General features: G+C 35.5%; 1 protein-coding gene across 1 annotated transcript in view; it reads left to right on the top strand.

Annotated features, from left to right (window-relative positions):
- Positions 1-21,297, top strand: part of LOC150006415 (testis-specific gene 10 protein-like) — a 76,104-nt gene that overhangs the window by 8,196 nt on the left and 46,611 nt on the right. Inside the window, 5 exon segments of the mRNA XM_090280754.1 lie at positions 261-412; positions 10,848-10,963; positions 15,092-15,246; positions 19,116-19,171; positions 20,250-20,418. Coding sequence (XP_090136880.1) covers positions 261-412; positions 10,848-10,963; positions 15,092-15,246; positions 19,116-19,171; positions 20,250-20,418 — 648 coding nt within the window.

The following is a 21,297-nucleotide window of genomic DNA, read 5'->3' as shown; positions in this document are numbered from 1 at the left end:
TGTTTAGCAACAAATAAGAAATTTTTTTGCAAATAAGTTCTGTATGCTAATCAAATTGAACCAGATTGAAAATGTAGGTGAATATACTATTCTTGTTGCTACTCCACAAATACCTTGTCCATTTAGCCTCCCACAAGGTTCAAATCTAATCTAACATCATCATATAAATCTTATCGTATACCAGTTTTTACAAAGAGAGGATGTCTTTTTAGGAAGATCACTAAAGTGATGGTTATAACCTTGTCATTCTACTTGTATAGCTTGATGATGAACGTGCAGAGCAAATGTCAAAGATGACTTTGATGAAGGAAACCATAACCACCATCGAAAAGGAAATGAAATCACTTGCAAGAAAGGCAATGGATACTGAAAGTGAACTTGGCAGACAAAAAGCACAGACTAATTCTCTGAGGTAAACTCAATTGCCTTCAACAACTAATAGTTTATTATAAGTAACTTGACTTTTTGTAGTTTACTTTGTAACAGTAATTAAGTTATTTGTTGACTTTAATTTGGGGGAGGATTATCACGAAGCAGTTGTAGAAACCTCAGCACACATTAATTGATTTTCCCAAGGTCAATCACAAATTGGTAATGCCATACTTAACCAGGGCTCAAACCTCTAGTAATCGCAATCTTACATTTGGAGACAGCCTCACTGTTTAATTAAAATAGCTTTTACAAAGCCATTCTGTGTACAGAGCATGTTTGACTTTGGTATTTGATTGTTAATTTACCTTTATAACTTAAATTATATTCTGGGATCTGAACAGTGTAAGAACACACAAAACATAGGTTTTATAGTAGCTTAGAAAAAGGGTGGTTTAGAATATAATGAAAAGCCATAGCAGAGAAATAGGAACATGTCATGGAACTTATTAACTGAATGTCAAGTACTATGCTTAGCCCTTCCTATATACAGTATTCCCTCACTTTTTGTGGGTATTATGTTTTAGACCTGCCCCCCGCGAAAGGTGAAAATCTGCGAAGTAGAAACCTTACATTTATTTTAGTATTTATATATATTTTAAGGCTTTATAAACCCTTCCCACACCCTTATAAACTGTTCCCAGTCCCTTATTAACCTTTCTCACTCCCTTACTAACCTTTTGCCCACTTTTATAAACACTACTTATGTTCTTAAACATATTCTACACTCTTAAACCTATGTAACTTTAACAACATACGTATACAGTACTGCAAATCCCACGATATAGCAAAAAATCCGCGATAAATAATTAAATATAATATTTTTTAAAATCCCACAATACAGTGAGGCCGCGATAAGTGAACCGCGATATAGAGAGGGACTACTGTACTGGTACCATAGCAGGAGAAATTCCAGTAAAGTGGCCTATTGGCACTAAGTATAGGGGAATAAATTTTTGAAGATCTCCATGCTAGTGGTTTTATTTTCCTTTTAGTGTCTGTTGTTGTGGAAAAAAGAGGTTCTACAGATTCAGTGAGGTTGAAATTCAGTGCATCTATGGACATTGAAAAACAGTAGTTCAAGTTCATGAGTTCCCAGTCTTCTCTTTGATCTTTCAAGGGTCTTTGGTGCATACATTGGAATCACTTGTCAGGATAGATAATCACTCAAATTCTTCCCTTCATTTAGTTTTTAATTTCCTGCTTAAAAGGATATTGCAATCTCAGGTAAAATAAAAATAAAAATAAAATAAAACAACATCAACAAAGAAAACCTTGAAAAAGTGTAAAGAAAACTTAAATCACCCATAATTCCATAACCCAGGGAAAGCTGTTATTAATATAGATCTATTTTTAACCAGAAATGTTTATATCTGTATGTATATATGCTTTCTATGTAATTAACATCATCCTATATTAAGTGATATATTTGAGCAATTTCACTTAATTGTATACCATAGCATTTTCCCATGTAATTAGAAGCTCTTTGAAAACATTTTACTAGTTTATTAAAATATTTAAACAGATAGATGTCTAATTGGAGTTTTTTATTGTACATTTGTTTTAATAGTATTATTGAAGTATAATTGACAAATATGTGCAGTAGCTACGTATGTTTAAAGTGTTCAGTTTGGTCAGCTTTGACATATGTATATACCTATAAAACCATCACCACAATCAGGATAGTGGCCCTAACCATCACTCCCAAAAGTTTCCTCATGCCCTTCTGTAACCTCTTCCCTACCTAGACAACCACTGATTTGCTTTCTGTAATAGAAATTTGTATTTTAAAAACTTATATAAATGAAATCATACAGTATATATTCTTTTTGTCAAGCTACTTTCACTTACCATAATTATTTTGAGATTTATTCATGTTGTGACATATAATCAAGAATTTATTTCTGTTTATCACTGAGTAATATTCATTGTATGCTTACACTGCATAGACATTTTGGTTGTTTGCAGTTTGGGGGTTATGAATGTTTTTATACGAGTCTTTGTATCGACATATGTTTTTATTTCTCTTGAATAAATACCTAGGAATAGATAGAGTGACTGAGTCATATGATTAATATACGAGGGAGGACCCCCAAAGTAGAATTTATTTATAAAAATAGTGTATTCTTGCATGGTTAAACTACAGTCAACTTAAAGTACTCTCCATTTGATGCAATACACTTGTGGAGACATTTTTTCCATTGCTCAGAATAGTTTTTGAACTTGTTGATTTTGACACCTTTTACTATTTCTGCCATTTCTTTGTTTCACCTCTTCCACATCTGCAAAATGTTTCTCTTTAAGGACTTTTTTTTCATTGGGGAAACAAACAAACAAAAAAAGTCTCTCTGGGCAAGATCCAGTGAATAGAAAGGTGTGGCATGGGGATCATGCCGTTTTGGGTTAAACACTGCTGAACACTCAGTGCCTTTTGGGCATGTATGCTGTAAATCACCCATTGTGAAATGGGAAAACGTGCTTAGTCATCAAAAAAATTCACTGATGCCAAAAGTAGCCTCTCAGAACAATGTCAGCTGGTACATTGATACAGATGGGTTCCTAGAACACCCATCTAGTGGGGGAAGCCTATACTACAAGGGGCCCACCCTCCAGAAGCTAATTCTAGTTTTTGGGTCCCCCTTGTATATTTAACTTCTGAAGAAACCATTAAACTATTTTCCAAAGTGGTTATATTATTTTATTTTACATTTGTACTACCAGTGTATGAATGTTCCAGTTGTTCCATATCCTCACCAACACACGGTCTGTGATACCTTAATTTTAGCTATTCTGATAGGTATGTATTATGGTTTTAATTTGCCTTCCTAATGAGTAATAATTTAAAGCATCTGTTCATGTGCTTATGTGCCATACATATATCTTCCTTAGTGTCTGTTCAAATCTTTTGCACACTTTTACTGAGTTGTTTGTATTATTATGAAGTTGTAAATTTTTTTTGTATTTTAGATGTTTTTTGTCAAGTATGTGTTTTGTAAATATTTTCTCCGAGTTTGTGGCTTCCCTTTATATGGTCTTAACAATGTCTTTTAAAGAGCATATATTCTTGATTGTGATTAAGTGAAATTTATTAATTTTTAAAATTTTATATCCAGCTTTTTGTGTTCTTTTAAAGAAATCATCAAGCCTAAGGTAACTAAGATTTTTCTCTCATGTGTTTCTTCTAGCAGTTTTTATAATTTTAGTTCTTACATTTAAATCTATGATCCATTTTCATTTAATTTTTGTATATTGTATTAGATACAGATCAAAGTTTACTTTTTTTGCATATGCATTTCCAAATTGTTCCAGCACCATTTGTTGAAACACTAACCTTTCTTTTAAGTCTCAAATTAGGAAGTGCTATTTCTCCAACTTTGTTTTCCTCAGAGCTCTTTTAGCTATTCTAGTTCCTTTGCATTTCAATTTTAGAATTAGCTTTACACATACAAGTGTACAAAAAAGCTTGTGTGGGAATTTGGTTGGAATTGGGGGAATATGACATCTAAAGACTATCAAGTGTTTCTACTCATAAACATAATATGTCTCTCCTTAGGTTCTTAATTTCCCACATAATAAGTTATAATTTTTAGTATATAGAAGTTATGCTTATTTTGTCAGATTTATCCCTACGTATTTTCTGTTTTTTAATGCTATTGTAAATGGAATTTTAAAATTTCACTTTCTGATTGTTTATTGCTTGTATATAAAAATTTTTTAAATAAATTTTGTATTTTAGAACACTTTTAGATTTACAGAAACAAATTATGAAGATAGTACAGAGTTCCTACATTCCTCATACCCAATTTCCTCTGTTATAAACATCTTATGTTAGTATGGTACATTTGTTACAATTAATGAATATTGATAGATTATTATTATACTTCATTCAGATTTGCTTAGTTTTTCCCTAATGTACTTTTTCTGCTCCAGAATCCCATCCAGGACACCATATTACATTTAGTTGTCATGTCTCCTTAGTCTTCTCTTGGCTATGACCATCTCAGACTCCTTATTTTTCTTTAAGTATATTTCTACTGATTATGCTGTTACAGTTGTCCCAATTTTTCCCCTTTGCCCTCCACCTGGTACCCCCCTTCCCTCTAGCAATCCTTCCCACCCCAATTAGTTTATGTCCATGGGTCATGCATGTAAGTTCTTTGGCTTCACCCTTTCCTATATTATTCTTAACATCCCCCTGTCTATTTTTTACCTACTTAATTGTGCTTCTTAATCACTGCACCATTTCCCCCTTTCTTCCCCTTTCCCCTTTTGCTGATAACCCTCCAAATGATTTCCATACCTGTGATTCTGTTCTTGTTCTGGTTATTTGCTTATTAGTTTGTTTTTGTTTTTGTTTTTTTAGATTCAGTCGTTGATAGTTGTGTTTTTGTCATTTTAATGTTCATAGTGTTGATCTTCTTTTTCTTAAATAAGTCCCTTTAACATTTCATACAATAATGGCTTGATGATAATGAACTCCTTTAGCTTGATCTTGTCTGGGAAGCACTTCATCTGCCATTCCAATATAAATAATAGCTCTGCTGGAAAGAGTAATCTTGATTGTAGGTCCTTGCTTTTCATCACTTTGAAGACTTCTTGCCAGTCCCTTCTTGCCTGCAAAGTTTCCTTTGAAAAATCAGCTGATAGTCTTTTAGGCACTCCTTTGTAGGTTACTCTCTTCTTTTCTCTTGCTGCTTTTAAGATTGTCTCTTCCTCTTGAACCTTTGGCATTTTAATGATGATGTGTCTTGGCGTGGTCCCAACTTGTCTGGGACTCTCTGTGCTTCCTAGAGTTGTATATCTATTTTCTTCACCAAATAGGGAAGTTTTCTTTCATTATTTTTTCACATAAGTTTTTAATTTTTTGCTCTTCCTCTTCTCCTGGTGGCATGCCTATGATTTGGATATTGGTCCATTTAAAGTTGTCCCCAAGGTTCTCTCTCTCTTTTTTTTTTTTTTTTTGCATTCTTGTTTCTTTTTTGTGTTCTGGTTGAATGTTTATTTCTTCCTTTTGTTCCTTTGATTTGAATCCTGGCTTCCTTCCCTTTACTGTTGGTTCCTGTGTATTTTTCTTTATTTCACTTTGTGAAAGTTTCATTTCTTCCTTGATTTTTTGCCCTGCTCTATGAGTTCTCTGAACATCCTTATCCCTCGTGTTTTGAACTCTGCATCTGATAGGTTCACTGTCTTCATTTCACTTATTTCTTTTTCTGGGTTTTGTTCTGTTCTTTCATTTGGGTCATGTTTATTTGCCTCTTCAATTTGGCAACCTCTTTATGTTTGTTTCTGTGTATTAGATACAGCTGCTTTGATCCCCTGTCTTAGTATTGTGGCCTATGTAGAAAAAGCACCTATAAATTGTGTGTGGAGGGGAAGCCTAAGGTAATTGAAAGGCAGGGCCACCCACTTCACTGCTTTGTGGCTCTGTGGTGGGGGGCTTGGAGAGGGGACAATGTTGCTGTCTGTCTTCTGGCAATTTGCCCAGCACTTGCCCCATTTCCAGTCACTTCACCCACTTCCCATATGAAATTGGGGCCCTTCCAGTTGGTGTCCTGGGTTTGCATACATTCTCAGGCCATATGGGCCCTTTAAGCAGTGAGATTCCAGCAGTTTATTCTGCCACCCCAACACCCACTGGGTTTTACAGCCAAAGGTAATGGGGGTTTATCTTCCTGGTGCTGGAACTGTGGGCTGTGTGGTCTGGCCTTGGTCTAGGATTGGTTGCTCCCAGGGTATTCCTCCTAATTTTTGTCCACCACATGTGAATGTGCGACGGTCTATTCTGCCATTGCTGCTGCTTGTCTGAGCCACACCACCTCTCTGCCCCATCTCCACGACCCTACCCTTCCTACCTGTCTGGATGAATGTGGCTTCTTTAAATCCTTGATTGTTGGACTTCCATATGGCTTGATTTTCTTTTGGTTCTAGTTATTTGTTTTGGGGATTTGGTTGTAATTCATTCCATGGTTGTATGAAGAGGTGAAGTGTGTCTACCTCTGCCCCCATCTTGACCAGAAATAGGCAGTTGTCCCTTTTCTGAGACCTTCCCTACAGAGCCAGCAGGTGGGGCCATATCTGAGACTCCCATCAACCTGGCTAACACTGTTTGCCCCTCCCTAAGATCCCCTGGGGCTCCATCCACCCAACTTATGGGCCCACCAAACTGTTAACTGTTACTTTTCCATATGAATGGCGGGTCTTGGTTCATGCTTCATAACTTCCTAAATCCTAATCAAATAAGCAACAGTTGGCCTCAGTGAGCCTTCAGCCCCATCCCTCTTGCTAAGTGTCCCTAGTCCCCCACTAGCAGCAGCCAGCCTAGATTTACTGCTTGGTGTTGCCTGACAATCTCCTAGCTCAGCACAAGTAGTAGCCACTTCAGATTGTTTTATAGCTCACGCATGGTGGCATGGGGCAGAACACAAGTGGGAGCTGAACTTCGCCTGCACCACCCAGGAAACCCCAGAATCTGCACATCCTGTAGACAGCTCAAGGTGCAACTGTTAGAGGTGGATATATTCAGCCACACAAAGGGCGCACATTGAATACCCAGCTTGGGTGATAGGGGAGGCTGTGGCACTGGGCCCTACAGGATCCCTACTACATTTGGCCATGCTACCAAGACAGGGAGTCATAGCAACTCTATCTAATACAGAGAAACAAACACAGGGATGCTGCTGATATGAGGAGACAAAGAAATGTGGCCCCAATGAAAGAACAGATCAAAACTCCAGTAAAAGATATAAAAAAAAAAAAAATTGGAGATAAGCCATCTTTCAGAGGCAGAGTTCAAAATATTAGTTATAAGGATGCTCGGTGAACTTATTGAGGACCTCAACAACATAAAAAAGATCCAGTCAGAAACAAAGGGTTCACTAATTGAAAACAGAACAATTTACAGGGATACAACAGTAGATTGCATGAAGCCGAGAATCAAATCAATTACTGGAACATAAGGAAGCAAAAAGCAAGCAATCAGAACAAGAAGAAAAAATAATCAAAAAAACCATGGTAGTGTAAGCAGCCTCTGGGACAATTTCAAGCATTCCAACATTCTAATCATAGTGTTGCTAGAAGGAGAAGAGGAAGAGCAAGAAGTTGACAACTTATTTGAAAAAACAATGAAAGGAAAATGCCCTTATTTGTTGAAGGAAATAGAAATGCAAGTCCAAGAAGCACTGTAAGTCCCAAACAAGATGGATGCAAAAAGCCCATTCCATAATTAAAATGCCGAAGTTTAAATTTAAAGAGTGAATCTTAACAGCAGGAAGAGAAAAGCAGTTAGTTATGTATAGGGAAGTTCCTATAAGACTGTCAGCTGATTTCTCAAAAGATACTTTGCAGGCTAGAAGGAACTGGCAAGAAATATTCAAAGTCATGAAAAACAGAGACCTATAGCTAAGATTGCTCTACCTAGTAAAGATATTATTTAGACTCAAAGGGCTGATAAATCTTTTCAGACAAGAAAAAAACTGAAGAAACTTATCATCACCAAACCATTATTATATGAAAAGTTAAAGGGACTTACATTTGAAAACGAATATCAAAACTATGAAAAATAAAATGGCAATAAATACATATCTATCAACAATTGAATCTAAAAAACAAACTAAGCAAACAAGAAAAACAGAGATGTAATAATGGATATGGAGAACATTTTGATGGTTGCTAGATGGGAGGGGAGTGTGGGGGAAATGGGTGAAGAAGTGAGGGGATTAATAACTACAGATAGGTAGTTACAGAATAGTCATGGGGATGTAAAGTACTGTATGTATAGGAAATGGAGTAGCCAAAGAATTAATGCATGACCCATGGACATGAAAATAGTGTGGGGATTGCCTGAGGGAGAGGGGGTTGCTGGGTGGAGGGGAACAAAGAGGGAAAAATTGGGATGACTATAACAACATGATCAGTAAAATGTAATTAAAAATAAAAATAAGAAAATAACCCTGGCTGTTATGGCTCAGTGGATTGAGCACCAGCCTGCGAACCAAAGAGTCGCTGGTTTGATTCTCAATTCAGGGCACATGCCTGGGTTGCAGGCCAGGTCCCCAGTTGGGGGCGTGGGAGAGGCAACCACACATTGGTTCTTCTCTCCCTCTCTTTCTCCCTCCCTTTCCCTCGCTCTAAAAATAAATAAAATCTTTAAAAGTAAAAAAAATAAAGAAAATTTAAAAAATAACAAAATAAAATCTCTATAACATAACATAGAAAAAGCCTAGATCACGTGGGGTATGGTCATGACAATGTTACAACTTATATGTATAGTATTATACTATTTAACACATGTACAGGTTCACATAACCACTGCTACATTCAAGATACGAACTATTTCATGAACACAAAGGTATCTCTTGATTGTTTCTAGTTTTTGGCTATTACAAATAAGGTGTACCTTATGCATTTAATGTAATTATTGGTATGGTAGAGTTGTATGGTTTTTTTTTTTTCCTGCCCCCCCCCCCTTTTTTCCTATCTCTGTTTTCTGATATTTGCCTTTCTGGGGTTACTTGAACATTTCTTTTAGAATTCCATTTTAATTTACCTGTAGTAATTTTGAGTATTTCTATAGATGTTTTCAGTGGTTTCTCTGGGTATTATATTATACATATAGAGCTCTTCACAGTCTGTTGTTATCACATTTTATCAGTTTAAGTGTAGAAATAGAAATAGTGCCTTCCTTTAAATCTTTTTACCCTTCCCCATTTATAATTGTCATTATAGGTACAGATTTGTTATTTTTTCTGCCCAGGACTTAAGTTCCCTTAATGTTAGTGCTCAGGTTTTTCACTGATGTTTGCTTAGTCTAAGAATTTATATATTATATTAGTTATTATTATTTTTGAATATTGTGGAATTTTGATTACGTGAGTATTGGACTTTTCATTCTGTTTTTTATGTCTCTTAACCTCTCTCTTTTTTTTTTTCCTGCATTGTATTATAGAGAATTTCTCTGATCTTTTTTCCCCAACTTACTAATTGTCTCTCCTGCTATATCTGTTGTGTTCTTAAAGTTGTCTATTGATTTTAAAAAATTATTTTAATTATACTAGTTTAATTTTTTGAAGTTCTCTTTGGTTCTTTTTAAAAATCTGCTGGTTCTTTTTTCTTTTTATTATGTAATGTTATTGCTTATTTTATGTCAGTATGTAAACACAACTATTCTTAAGTTTCTGTTGGAAAACACTACAATCTGAAGTTTTGGGGCATCTAATTTAATGAGTCTTTTGACTCTCACTAAGTTTGGGTTATTACTTAGTGTTTTTAAAATTTGAATTATGAGGCGATTTTCAACACACCTTTATCTGAGGTTTAGTTCTTTGTCTGGGTTGAGGGTGTGTCCCTCCAGCAAAGTTTTGTGTTTATTTCTGCCGAGTGTTCTAGGATATATGATCATTCTAGAACGGGATTTTATTTTGATTTCTTATCTCCAGATTAAGAATTCCCAAGGAAGACTTCTGGTTGTTACTATTACCCTGAGCCTAGCAATGGTTAGTAGACAAACTGATTTTGTCTAGTCTGACCTTTTCACTTATGTTATAGTCCTCAGTGCTTTATGTGAGGTTTCTTAGTTCTAATACTTGCATTGCTGACATCTCTATGGCCTCATCTTTTGTTTCTGAGTTAAGACACAGGACCCTGGACTACTGAGACAAGCAAACTTCAGCCATATCTAACATAACCTCAGTTCATGGTACATCCCTTACAAATTATTACAAGTTTTGTTATACATTTAAAAGGATGCTTCTTTATATTTTAGGATGCTTCTTTATATTAGAGGACTTCCAGATAATCTAGTTTCCATAATGCCAGAAATTATATTCTGTTTACTTGTTTATTGACTGTGAACTCTATGACGGCAGGGCCATCTACTTAGGTTCCTTAATACCTGGTACCTGGTACATACAGAACACTTAATAAATGTAGAATGAATGAAATGCTATTTATTACAGAATTATTATAGTAGTGAAAAACTGAAATGAACCTAAATTTCTAATAATAAGTGACTAATGAAGTAAATAACTCTTGCTCATATAATATTTTTCAGTTAGAAAATGATGATTTCGAGGGCTGTATTATAGACTGAAAATTATTAAAGATTACGGATAGGTGAAAAAAATCAGGATTTAATTCTGAATTTATAGTACGGTAACTTTAAAATATGCATAACACTGAATATGAAAAATACAAAAAAACAATAGTGAACACCAAAATAATAATAATAGCTTATGTTGGAGTAGTGGATTGAGGATCCCTTTTTCCCCTTTCTTCTCTAAACTTCCTATAATGTGATTCTATGAAAATACTAAAGAGAAAAAGTGTTTATTAGTGTTCTTAAAGGTTTTTAGATTTGAATACACTAAGGTTGATGAAACATAAAAATTTTAGAATTAGTTATATTATTAAAATGTTTACAGAGTGTTATATGAAAATACAGAAAAAGATCTTTCTGATACTCACCGACACCTTGCTAAGAAAAAATACGAGCTACAGCTTACTCAAGAGAAAATTGTATGCTTGGATGAAAACATTGGTGAGTTATTTTTTACTGATGTTACTTTTTTAAAAGTCTGGTTGAAAAATATTTTGTTTTCTTCAATTATAATATAGATAACTTGGAGGTAGGCCCTTAAATTAAAAGTTTGAGTCAATCATGGAAAAATATGTTTTTCATTGATAGTCAACTTTTTAACTTAGATTTAGGACCATAAATACTTAGACATGGCTTCATATTTTTCAATGAAAATATATCTAAACAAAGCAGCAAAACTTTATAATTTATGATCATCACTTTTTATTTATTTATTTATTTATTTATTTTTAATGTGTTTTATTGATTATAATATTACATTTGTGCCAATTTCCCTTCCCTCTGCTCCCCTCCACCCGGTGGCCCCCCTCCCTCCAGTTGTCCCCCCCTTTTAGATCATGTCCATTAGTTGTGCATATAGTTCTTCTCAACCTCTCTCTGTCTATTCCATTCCCTCCTACCATGATCCTTAATTCCTATATCATCTCCCTCCCTCTTCCCCTTCCCCCTCCCTGTTGACCTCCCCCCAATATGTTCCCCGTACCTATAGTTCTTTTTCCACTCTCGTTGCCTGTTTAGTTTGCCTTTGTTTCAATTCCCGAGCTTCTGTTGTTTCTTGTGATGCAGTTTTCATTTTAGATTTCATTGTTTTGATCCTCCTTTTTCTAAACCAGTCCCTTTAACATCTCATATAACAGTGGTTTGGATCTAATGAACTCTTTCAGTTTTATTTTGTCCTGGAAACACTTTCTCTGTCCTTCTATTCTGAATGACAATTTCGCTGGATAGAGTATTCGTGGTTGTAGGTTTTTGCTTTTCATTCCTTTGAATATTTCTTGCCAGCCCCTTCTTGCCTGCAGGGTCTCCCTTGAGAAGTCAGCTGATAGTCTAATTGGGACCCCTTTGTACATAATTCTTTTCTTCTCTCTTGCTGCTTTTAAGATTCTCTCTTTATCTTTAATTTTTGACATTTTGATTATAATGTGTCTTGGAGTGGTTCTCCCTGGGTCCAGTTTTTTTGGAACTCTCTGTGCTTCCTGGACCTGTAAGTCTATTTCCTTCCTCAAGTCTGGGAAGTTCTCCTTTGTTATATTTTCACTCAATTTTTCAAGTTCTAGTTCATCTTCCTCGCTCTCTGGCAAACCAATGATTCTTATGTTGGGCCTTTTATAGCTGTCCCAGAGGTTTCTGATCCTCTCATCGTTGCTTCCCATTTCCTCTCGCTGCATTGGTTGACTGCTTGTTCCTTCTCCATATTCCGGTTTGTTGAAATGAACTCTGCATTTTTTTCCCTCACCATCTGTCTTGTATGTGGTTTTGTTCCTTTCGTTATGAGTGTTTTTCACTTCTTTCTCGTCTTTTTCCAGATCTTTTGTTAATTCTGTAAGCCACCTGATAACAATGGCCCAGAACTGAGCATCTGACAGGTTTCTTATCTGTTCATCTGTCAGGTTCTCCATCTGTTGCCTGGTGAGTTGTGCCACCGGGATTTCTATAGTTGTCTGCCTCATTTTGACAGATGCGTTTTGTTTTCTTGGGCTGGCTGTAGGGGGCAGTGCCTGTGTACTCGTAATGACCCAGCGACCGGCGCCCTTTGGCAGCCTTTCTTGCTGTGCCGTGGTGCTTTGTCGTCACAAGCCAGCGACCGGCGCCTGTCCGCGACCTATTTCACAGCCCTGTGGCGCTTTCTTTGGGGGCGGGGGTCCAAGATGGATTCACACAGTTATTCCGCTAGGAGACCGGGATCCGTCCTCCCGCCCCCCTGGGCCTCACTGTTCAAGGCGATGTGGTGGCTGCTTTCCCCTGCGTTGGGGTCGTGAGCTGCCGGGGGTTCGACTGCAGCCGGGGTTGTTCTCCCCAACGCTGTCCCAGGTGCGACCGCAAACAGCGCCGCCCCCTTTCGCTCTTACCTGCCCAAAGGGCGCCGCTGGTTTATAACTTCATATGTTGGGCTTCCGTGTAGTTTTATTTTCTGGAATTTCTAGTTATCCTTTGTTTTGAAGTAGTTGTATTCCTCTCTAGTTGTAGAGGGAGACCTAGCGCGTCCGTCTAAGCCTCCATCTTGGCCGGAAGTCCGATCATCACTTTTAAATTTATAAATTTTTGTATGATATTGTGGCTTTTTCATGGCTATTGTAATGAAACTTGGTACACATATATTACTTCTGGTGGAACGTGTACATATATTTTACTATATCTATGAGATTACTTGGGTTTATAGAGAAAATTATTTTTACAAAGTCTCCTATTTATATTTCTTACCAGTGACCTCGATGAAAATATGGCCATAATTTAATCTTTTATAACTGTAAAGTAAAATTTTGGTTAGGACTCTAAAAGAGCCCGTTTTAAAACAGAAGAAATATTTTAACCATTTACTATTATGTAGTTCAAAACCGTCATAAATAATTAGGTGGGTAGACATGCTTTTCATTGAGATAGAAAATATTAAAATATATATATATAAAAGGGGAATATTGAAAAACTCATTTTTAGATATTTTAAGTCTTAAGTAAAAATGTAAAGTAAACCATTAAATAGATAAGTTTTTATCTCTGAAGAGAAACCTAAGCTAAAGATATACATTTGGAACACAGCATATAAATGATGTTTTAAAACCATAAAGTCATGTAGAGAAAATATAAATAATGAGAAGAGGATCCAGGACTGAGTAAGAAGAAGCTGAAGAAATAGGAAGAAAACCCATAAATGTTATTTTGGGAGGCAAGGGAGCAAAATGTTTTAAAAAGGAGGGGAGTAGCAGCAATTGTCAGAGACATTCAAAAAGCAAAAATAAGATAGATGGAAAAATGTTGATTGGATTTGGCACATTGGAGATTTTGCTAACACTGACAAAATTTGGATTGAGTGTTGAATGTGGAAGATGGAATAAGTTAAGGAATGACTGGGAAGTGAGGAAGTAGAGATAGGAGAGAATAGAAATCTCTTAAGAAGTTTGGCTACTAAAAGTAGCAGAAAAATGGATGGTAGGTCGCTTGAGGTTCAGGTTTTCTTTTAAATCTAAGAACTATTGGAGCTGTTTCAGAGCTTTCATTTATTTATTTATTTTATGCCAATGGGAATGAACTCAGATATCAGAACACCCAAAACATGTGGTTTGCCTCAAAGCTAGTACTTCCCAGAAAAGGGAATTGATGTGTTCTCAAGTACTATAGTGATCATCCTCTTGGCATATGATATTGCTTCTCTTAGTGCTGGACTGGATGGCTGTTGGCAGGGATTACCTAGAGATCTACCTGTGGTTCTCAAACTTCAGGGTGCATCAGAGTCACCTGGAGAGCTAATAAACATCATGGAGCCAGGCTCCTTGGGGTAGGATACAGCCAAGGCTTTTGTATCTTTACCAGTTTTCTGAAGAGGTTGTCAAGCTTTGTTGTGCATTAGAATCATGTGGGAGGGGTGCTTGTTAAAACGTAATTGCTCTATCCACTCAGAATTTCTAATTCAGTAGGGCTGGGGTTCCCAAATGATGTTGATGGTGCTGGTTGAGAAATAACACTTTGAAAACTAGTATTATATGTATACCTATCATTTAGGCCTTTAGCATTGACATTGGCTTGCCAGTGTTTTTACAAATCAAATCAGATGTCCTGGGATAATTTTTTTCTAGGAATTTTTAGAAAAAATTCAGAAAGTTTAAAAAATTTTTCAAATATTAAGAGATATTTCACTCTGAAGATGACTTAATTGAATATTTTGTTAAGATCTATTAGTTACCAACTTATATGTAACAGTAATTTCAGTCAAGAGCAAGGGAAAATAAGGGGGGAGAATGGTTGTTTTAGTATTCCCCCCAAGTTCATCCGCCTACATTCTCCTCCCCGCAGCAAATGTAAACCTACTTCGAGAACTTGTAATATAGAGCTTTCCTTTCCTATTCTTATTCAAATGTGTTAATTATGCTTTTACATTTATGAGTTATTTAGAATTTCATGGTTCACCCTAATTTTCAATCACTAACAACAAAAGCCATATTTTTATTTGGGATACAGTACTCACTTCTAGTCATCGAATATAATATAGGACAACTTAGTTTCAAAAGTATTTCAATCTGCTTGAACTGGAAAAATATTATCTTGATTTAAAATGCCTTTATGATTACATACTTAGATAATTTTACAAGGCAAAGTATTGCCCATCAAGAAGAAATCAGCATTCTTGGTACAACCCTCAGTGATATGGCTAAAGAAAAGGAATGCCTGCAAGCATGCTTGGATAAAAAATCTGAGAATATTGCATCCCTTGGAGAGAGTTTGGCAATGAAAGTATGTTCTAAGAACTGTTGTTTAAAAGAAATGTTTGCACTTGCATTGAATAAAATAATAGGATTCTTTCAAATTTATTCTAGAGAGCTGAAACTTTAAAATATGATTTTGAAATATTTCAGGATAGTCTTAAGAAATATGTGTTCTTTCATCAATTTATGATTAACATAAACTGACAATAACTAATTCAAATATCAAAATGTGAAGCATGAAAAAAAATGTGAAGCATGATAAGATAGCAGTGAGGCTCATTTCTTTTTGAAAGCACACCAGAACTTATATTTTCAGGTAGCCATATTGGGAGGCAATATGTTTATTCTGTTAAAATTGTCTTTGTGATTGTATTCAGAGCTAGATGGACATTTTTGTGTCATCCTTAGTCATTGAGACTAGGTGATACGGAGCTGGTAAGTAAAGCTGGACGATATCTCCAGCCCTCAGTTTTTGTTGTTCAAACAACATAAAAGGTGTTGCCAAAAAATGCAGGGAAATATTGATACCCTTTTCTAGCTCATAAACTGATTCTGAAGGCAATTCCAACACTGTTTTCCACACATCTTAAAGGCAACATCTTTGGAATAAGGCCTTTCCTCTCTCTAAGAGAACTAATTTATTCATTTATTCATCCATTCATTCAACAAACACTTATTGACATGTACCAGGTATTATGTTAGAAACTGAGAAGGAGGGAGCATGCCTTCCTAAGCTTATAGTATAATTGGGGGAGAGATAAATAAAGATGCTATTATGATAGAATGCGCTAAGTGCCATATGATGTATGCACAATGTGTGGTTGGAGTTTGGCAGAACCACACTTGATTTAAGCTGGGGGTTGGAATAGGTGAGGAGGGAAATCTAGAAAGCTTTCCAGGAGGTGATGGTGCCTGAACTTCCCTGAAAATTGACCAAGAATTAGTCAGGAAAAGATTTAGAGAAAGGATACAGTGAGAGAAGTGGTGATTCAGACAGGCAGAATACTTTTAACAGAAAGGGGAATCCAAACAGAGCAACTTAAATGAAAGCCCAGTGGCTTTCATAAGAGAATTTCATTGGATTTCTAGATAGTTTAGTATGTCTGGAGAATACATTGCAAAGAGGTAAGTATGGGGTGCGGATAGGGAGCAAAGGGTGAAATGGGATAGATAAGCAACAAATTATTAAAATATAATTACTGTTGGGTTTAGATTATCATCAATATAGTGAATGAGATAAAATAATGTAAACAAAAAAATGACAATTAGATCTTCATTTAAAAAGAAATATTTTTGAATTTGCTAATCCATGTAAAAGATGGATTATAGGGAAATGAGAATAGTAACAAGGACACTAGTTAGGAGTAAAATGATAAGAACTGTTAGGATAGTGGCAGTACCTGTGACAGAAACAGATCTGTTAATTAAGATTGATAAGAGATGTTTTCTCACTTAGGAACCATGTGAACAGTGTCTGTGCATGAAGTGGGAAACAGGCTCAGAGAGGAAGACTATTGATATGCCTTTGGGACATGTAACTGGAATATTCATAGGCTCTTAGATTTTTAGGTTTGGGGAGAAAATTTGAGTTAATAAATTTGGAATCATGAGCCTAAGTGAAGCCATCAAAGTACATGAGATACTAAATTTTGGTTTACTTGTTTAAAAGGCTGACTTGTTACTTTATAAGCTATACCTTAATACTTTTTAAAATTTTGTGGTTTTTAGGGGTAGAGTCTTGTTTCTCATATTTAAAACACTTTTTCAATAGTTAAACATGATTTTCTTTAAAAAACTAACTTAGAAACAAATTATTCATATCTTTCTGAATATCTTCCCTCTGCTATATATATATATTTTACATTTCTTCCATTCTGCTAATAGTGCCAACATTATCTTTTCCTTCACAAGGAATATTGACTTGCAAGTTCATTTCAAATCAAGAACTTTATATAAGATCACAAACATAAACACATTCCTCCTTTGAAGGGAAAAAGATGTTTTAAATCAGGATTAAACATTCAAAAGAAGAAATGTTTTCTGCAATGATATTTCAGAGCTGAATTTACAAATACCCTATGGTGAAAAGCAGTAGTTTTTACAGCCTAATCTGGATATTACAGAAATAATTTCTATGGAAAAGTTTATACTATAATAAATTAGGTGAAGTTTTTTAAAAATATCTTATTGGCAATCATAGTTAAGAAAGATGTCCTACTACTTCATACCAGTTAAAGTGAGAAAACTCAATAGCAAGTTCACAGATTTTTGAGGGATAAAAGCTAGAATTATTTGTGTAATATTTTAGTGTGTTTCTTTTCTCTAAGTAAATTTTTGACCATCTTGTCCAGAATAAATATGTAACAATTAACTTGAATCTGTGTGTCTGGTTGGACATATTGGGTTGTACAAAAATATTAAATTGATAATGATGGAATAGAGTTCAACAGTTTGAGAAATGGTGATATTAGGGCAATATTAAGAGAAAAATAGGGCAAATAAGATATATTATTGGATCCTACCCAGTCATTTTGTTGCCCTTGATACTTTACAATGTTCTTGGATAATCTTACTTTTAAGATGAATTTCTATGGATAAGAGAAAGTCCTTTTTAGACTTATAAACCAGATTTAAGCTTAACCAATTAATGACTTTCAGAAACACTAAAAGTTCAGTTAGTTTTTCAGAATTCATTTAGAAATGTTTTAAATTATATTTCAAAAGCATGTGTTAATATTCCATTTTAAGCAGTATTTTCTCTTTGAGTTTTTGCTCCATTGGCCATGCTTTGCTAATGGATATGTTAACCATATCCCAGTATCCATTACTGCGAGGTTGGAATCTGCTGCATTCATTCTACCAGAAAGCAGAACGGGAAACTGGAGCTGAAACTACCCTGGAGAGGACCACATGAATAAAGGAAGATAATACCTACACATGTGCGCGCACACACGCAACTAAACTGCCTTTCTAATGAACAGGAACAGAACTGGTTCAGAAATATAGATTTAGTTTTTCATCTTGTTTACTTAGTTGCCAATGATTTCAAAATTCAAAGGCAAAGTGAAATCTAGTTATTTAGTGAAAGAACAGTTTTCCTACTTTTTTAAGTGTCTGTGAATAGTATCTATAAGTAGTTCACATCAACAAGAATTTTCAAAGGAAGAGGTGTGGGAATGGTATTGACGGCATGAAAATAATCACACCCATTTCAGCCTTGACTGACTCCATTAGTCTACTCCCTCATCACACTCTTGAAAAAAGATAATATCAAGAGTTTATTTTATTTTAATTTAATTTAATTTTTTGCTTTAGACCTAACTTTTACCTTCTTATTAACTCACACCTAAACTCAATAATATACTTTTATAAATAACTTCATTTTAGCAGCTATTTGAAGATGTTGATAATGAATATCAATAATATAGTTGATCAAAGTTATTATTCTTAAGAACTAAATTTAGTTTTACATAATTCATGTTCATGGGTTTTATAATGTGAAGAGAGGAAGTGAATCAATTCTATTCCTCACAGAGAACACCCTAATGCAAAAACATTGGTTGGCCTCTAAATACAGAGTGTTTATGAGGTTCTTGTGTTGCTGGGTGACTTCACTAAATTTTAACAAAATATGTGATTTATTGACCTCATATGAAGACACCTAGGTGTAGCCTTTACTTTAATGAGCATAATCTATTTTTATCTAGTATATATAAATATTCACATTGATATATTAGGTTTTAGTTTTAAAGTATAGGAAAGATGAATAGAACATAAATATTTCAACCCAAATGGAAATTAAAAGGGGTGGGGTAAGTTTCTTTTTGTTCATTCAGTTTTAACAGATATAACAGTTTAAGATATTTTTTTCATTTCATACTCATATTAATTTTCAAGGAAAAGACCATTTCAGGCTTGAAGAGTGTCGTTCGGGAAATGGAACAGGCATCAAGGTAAATCACTCGTTCAACAAGAATTTGAGTATTTATTAGGGGCAAAGTACTATGTTAGGTATAAAGGAAGAAGCAAGGGAGTTATTGGTATATATAGGGTTATAACTTTCTAATATTGGAAGAAGGCCGAAGTCTGTGTAGGGAAATAAAAGAGGGTGTGGTGTTTGCCAAGGAAAGGAACAGGCATTCAAGGTAGAAAGGACAGCAAAGAATCACAGATAATGTTGAAGAGCTTCTGGAATGACAAGTAGGTTGAGTGCTGGGACCTCAAGTGTGAGAGGAGATGTGAAGGGAGGAAAGGCTAAACACAGGCTGGTGTTTGTCTAAATGAGTCTTGATTTTATCCCTTGGGAAATAAGAAATTATTGAATAATTTTGAGGAGATTTTTGCATTAGAAAGACTTCCCAGGCTGAAGAATGATGATAGGATGGGGTAGGGGAGTCGGGGGACCGGGGCAATGTGCTTGTTAGGAAGATGATCTAGGAAAATGCCAGTTTTGGGCTGGGGTTGAATACTGGACATGTAGAGAGTATGGAAAAAGGTGATTCTCCTCTGACTTGGAAGAGCCATTGAGACCTTGTAAATATATCTTGTAAGCAGTTAAATATAAGAGTCTGGAGTATAAGGAAGAGGCCGGGGCTAGAGATAATGATTTCAGGGTTATATGGGGTAGGGAGCCATGGATATGTCGAGCAAAGGCATAAAGTAAGAAGAATCAGGGGACTAAAAGTAAAGCTCTCAGAACCATTAAGTTTAAGAGGGCAGAGGAAGAGTAACCTGCAAAAAAGACAGCCATGGCAGCTAGAGGTAGGATGAAAGCTTTCTTACGTCAGAAGTTTTGAAATACTTAATCATTAACTATTATATGTATTTAGTATCCTTTTTGTCATAGGGAAATGTTGGCAACAGAGAAACTCCAATGCACCATCTTTGCAGTCTTTATTCCTATAAATTTAAATGTGTTTAAAATTTCTTCAAATGTTTTTATGCTAACTGTCCATCTTCTGTCTTGTGAGAATTTGTTATTCTGTTTTGACAAAATGTCTCTTCTTATATACTGTTTGATTTGTGGAATAGACAGTCTACTGAAGCACTAATTATGTGTGAACAAGACATTTCCAGAATGCATAGGCAGTTGGATGAAACAAATGATGAACTGGCTCAAGTGGCCAGGGAAAGAGATATCTTGGCTCATGAGAATGACAATCTCCAAGAACAGTTTTCTAAAGCTAAACAAGAAAACCAGGTATATTTGTTTTTAGTATCTATTTGTCCAAGAAAATGTATATTTCTTCTGAGGCTCAGGTCTCTTTTCATTTTGTAGAAAAACTCAGACTTTCGAACCAGCCATTTTTTTTCTTACCTTTATTATGCAATATGCCATGTAATTTCTAAGTGAAATCTCAGTCATAAAGTGTTAAATATTAAGGAAAAGAGGGAGCAGGGGATATAACAGATTTGTATTAGATCTTAGGAGTACTCAACAAATGAAGATAAAAACCTTCCAAAACTTCTTAGAAAATGGTAGATTTATTTGATGGACTATTATTCTGTTTAATTATGAGTGTATGAACTATGCCACATTTTTAGACAACATTGTAAGTTTTTTCACGAAAATTTGTTTTATAATTACTTCCCCTCTAAGCTAATGCATTTTATCCACAGTTCTCATTTTTGATATTATTAATTTGCCCATTAAAAAAATTCTATTTGGGAAGATTTCCGGTCAAGATGGAGGCATCGGTAGACGTGCTTCACCTCCTTGAACAACCATAGAAAGAATTACAACCAGATCTCAATATTAATAACACCCAGAACTGCAAGAAAATTGAGCTGTATGGAAGTCCAACAACCAAGGATTTAAAGAAGACACATTCATGTAGATGGATAGAAGGGGCAGATTCTTGGAGACGGGCGACATGGCAGAGTGGCATGGAAAGGAAGCAGTAGCAGCAGCAGCAGCAGGAGCAGAAGCAGCAGCTGAATCAACAAGAGGCAAAACTTGGGAGGGAGTGATCCCACTCCCAGGCCAGACCACACAGCCCAGGGTTCCAGCATTGGGAAGATAGACCCACATTACCTCTGGCTATAAAAACTACTGGGGGTTGGGGTGGCAGAAGAAACT

This window comes from Furipterus horrens, unplaced genomic scaffold, assembly GCF_987537825.1.
Source record: "Furipterus horrens unplaced genomic scaffold, mFurHor1.1.pri manual_scaffold_6, whole genome shotgun sequence".
Lineage (NCBI taxonomy): Eukaryota > Metazoa > Chordata > Mammalia > Chiroptera > Furipteridae > Furipterus > Furipterus horrens.
This window is presented reverse-complemented; position numbering and strand designations above follow the sequence as displayed.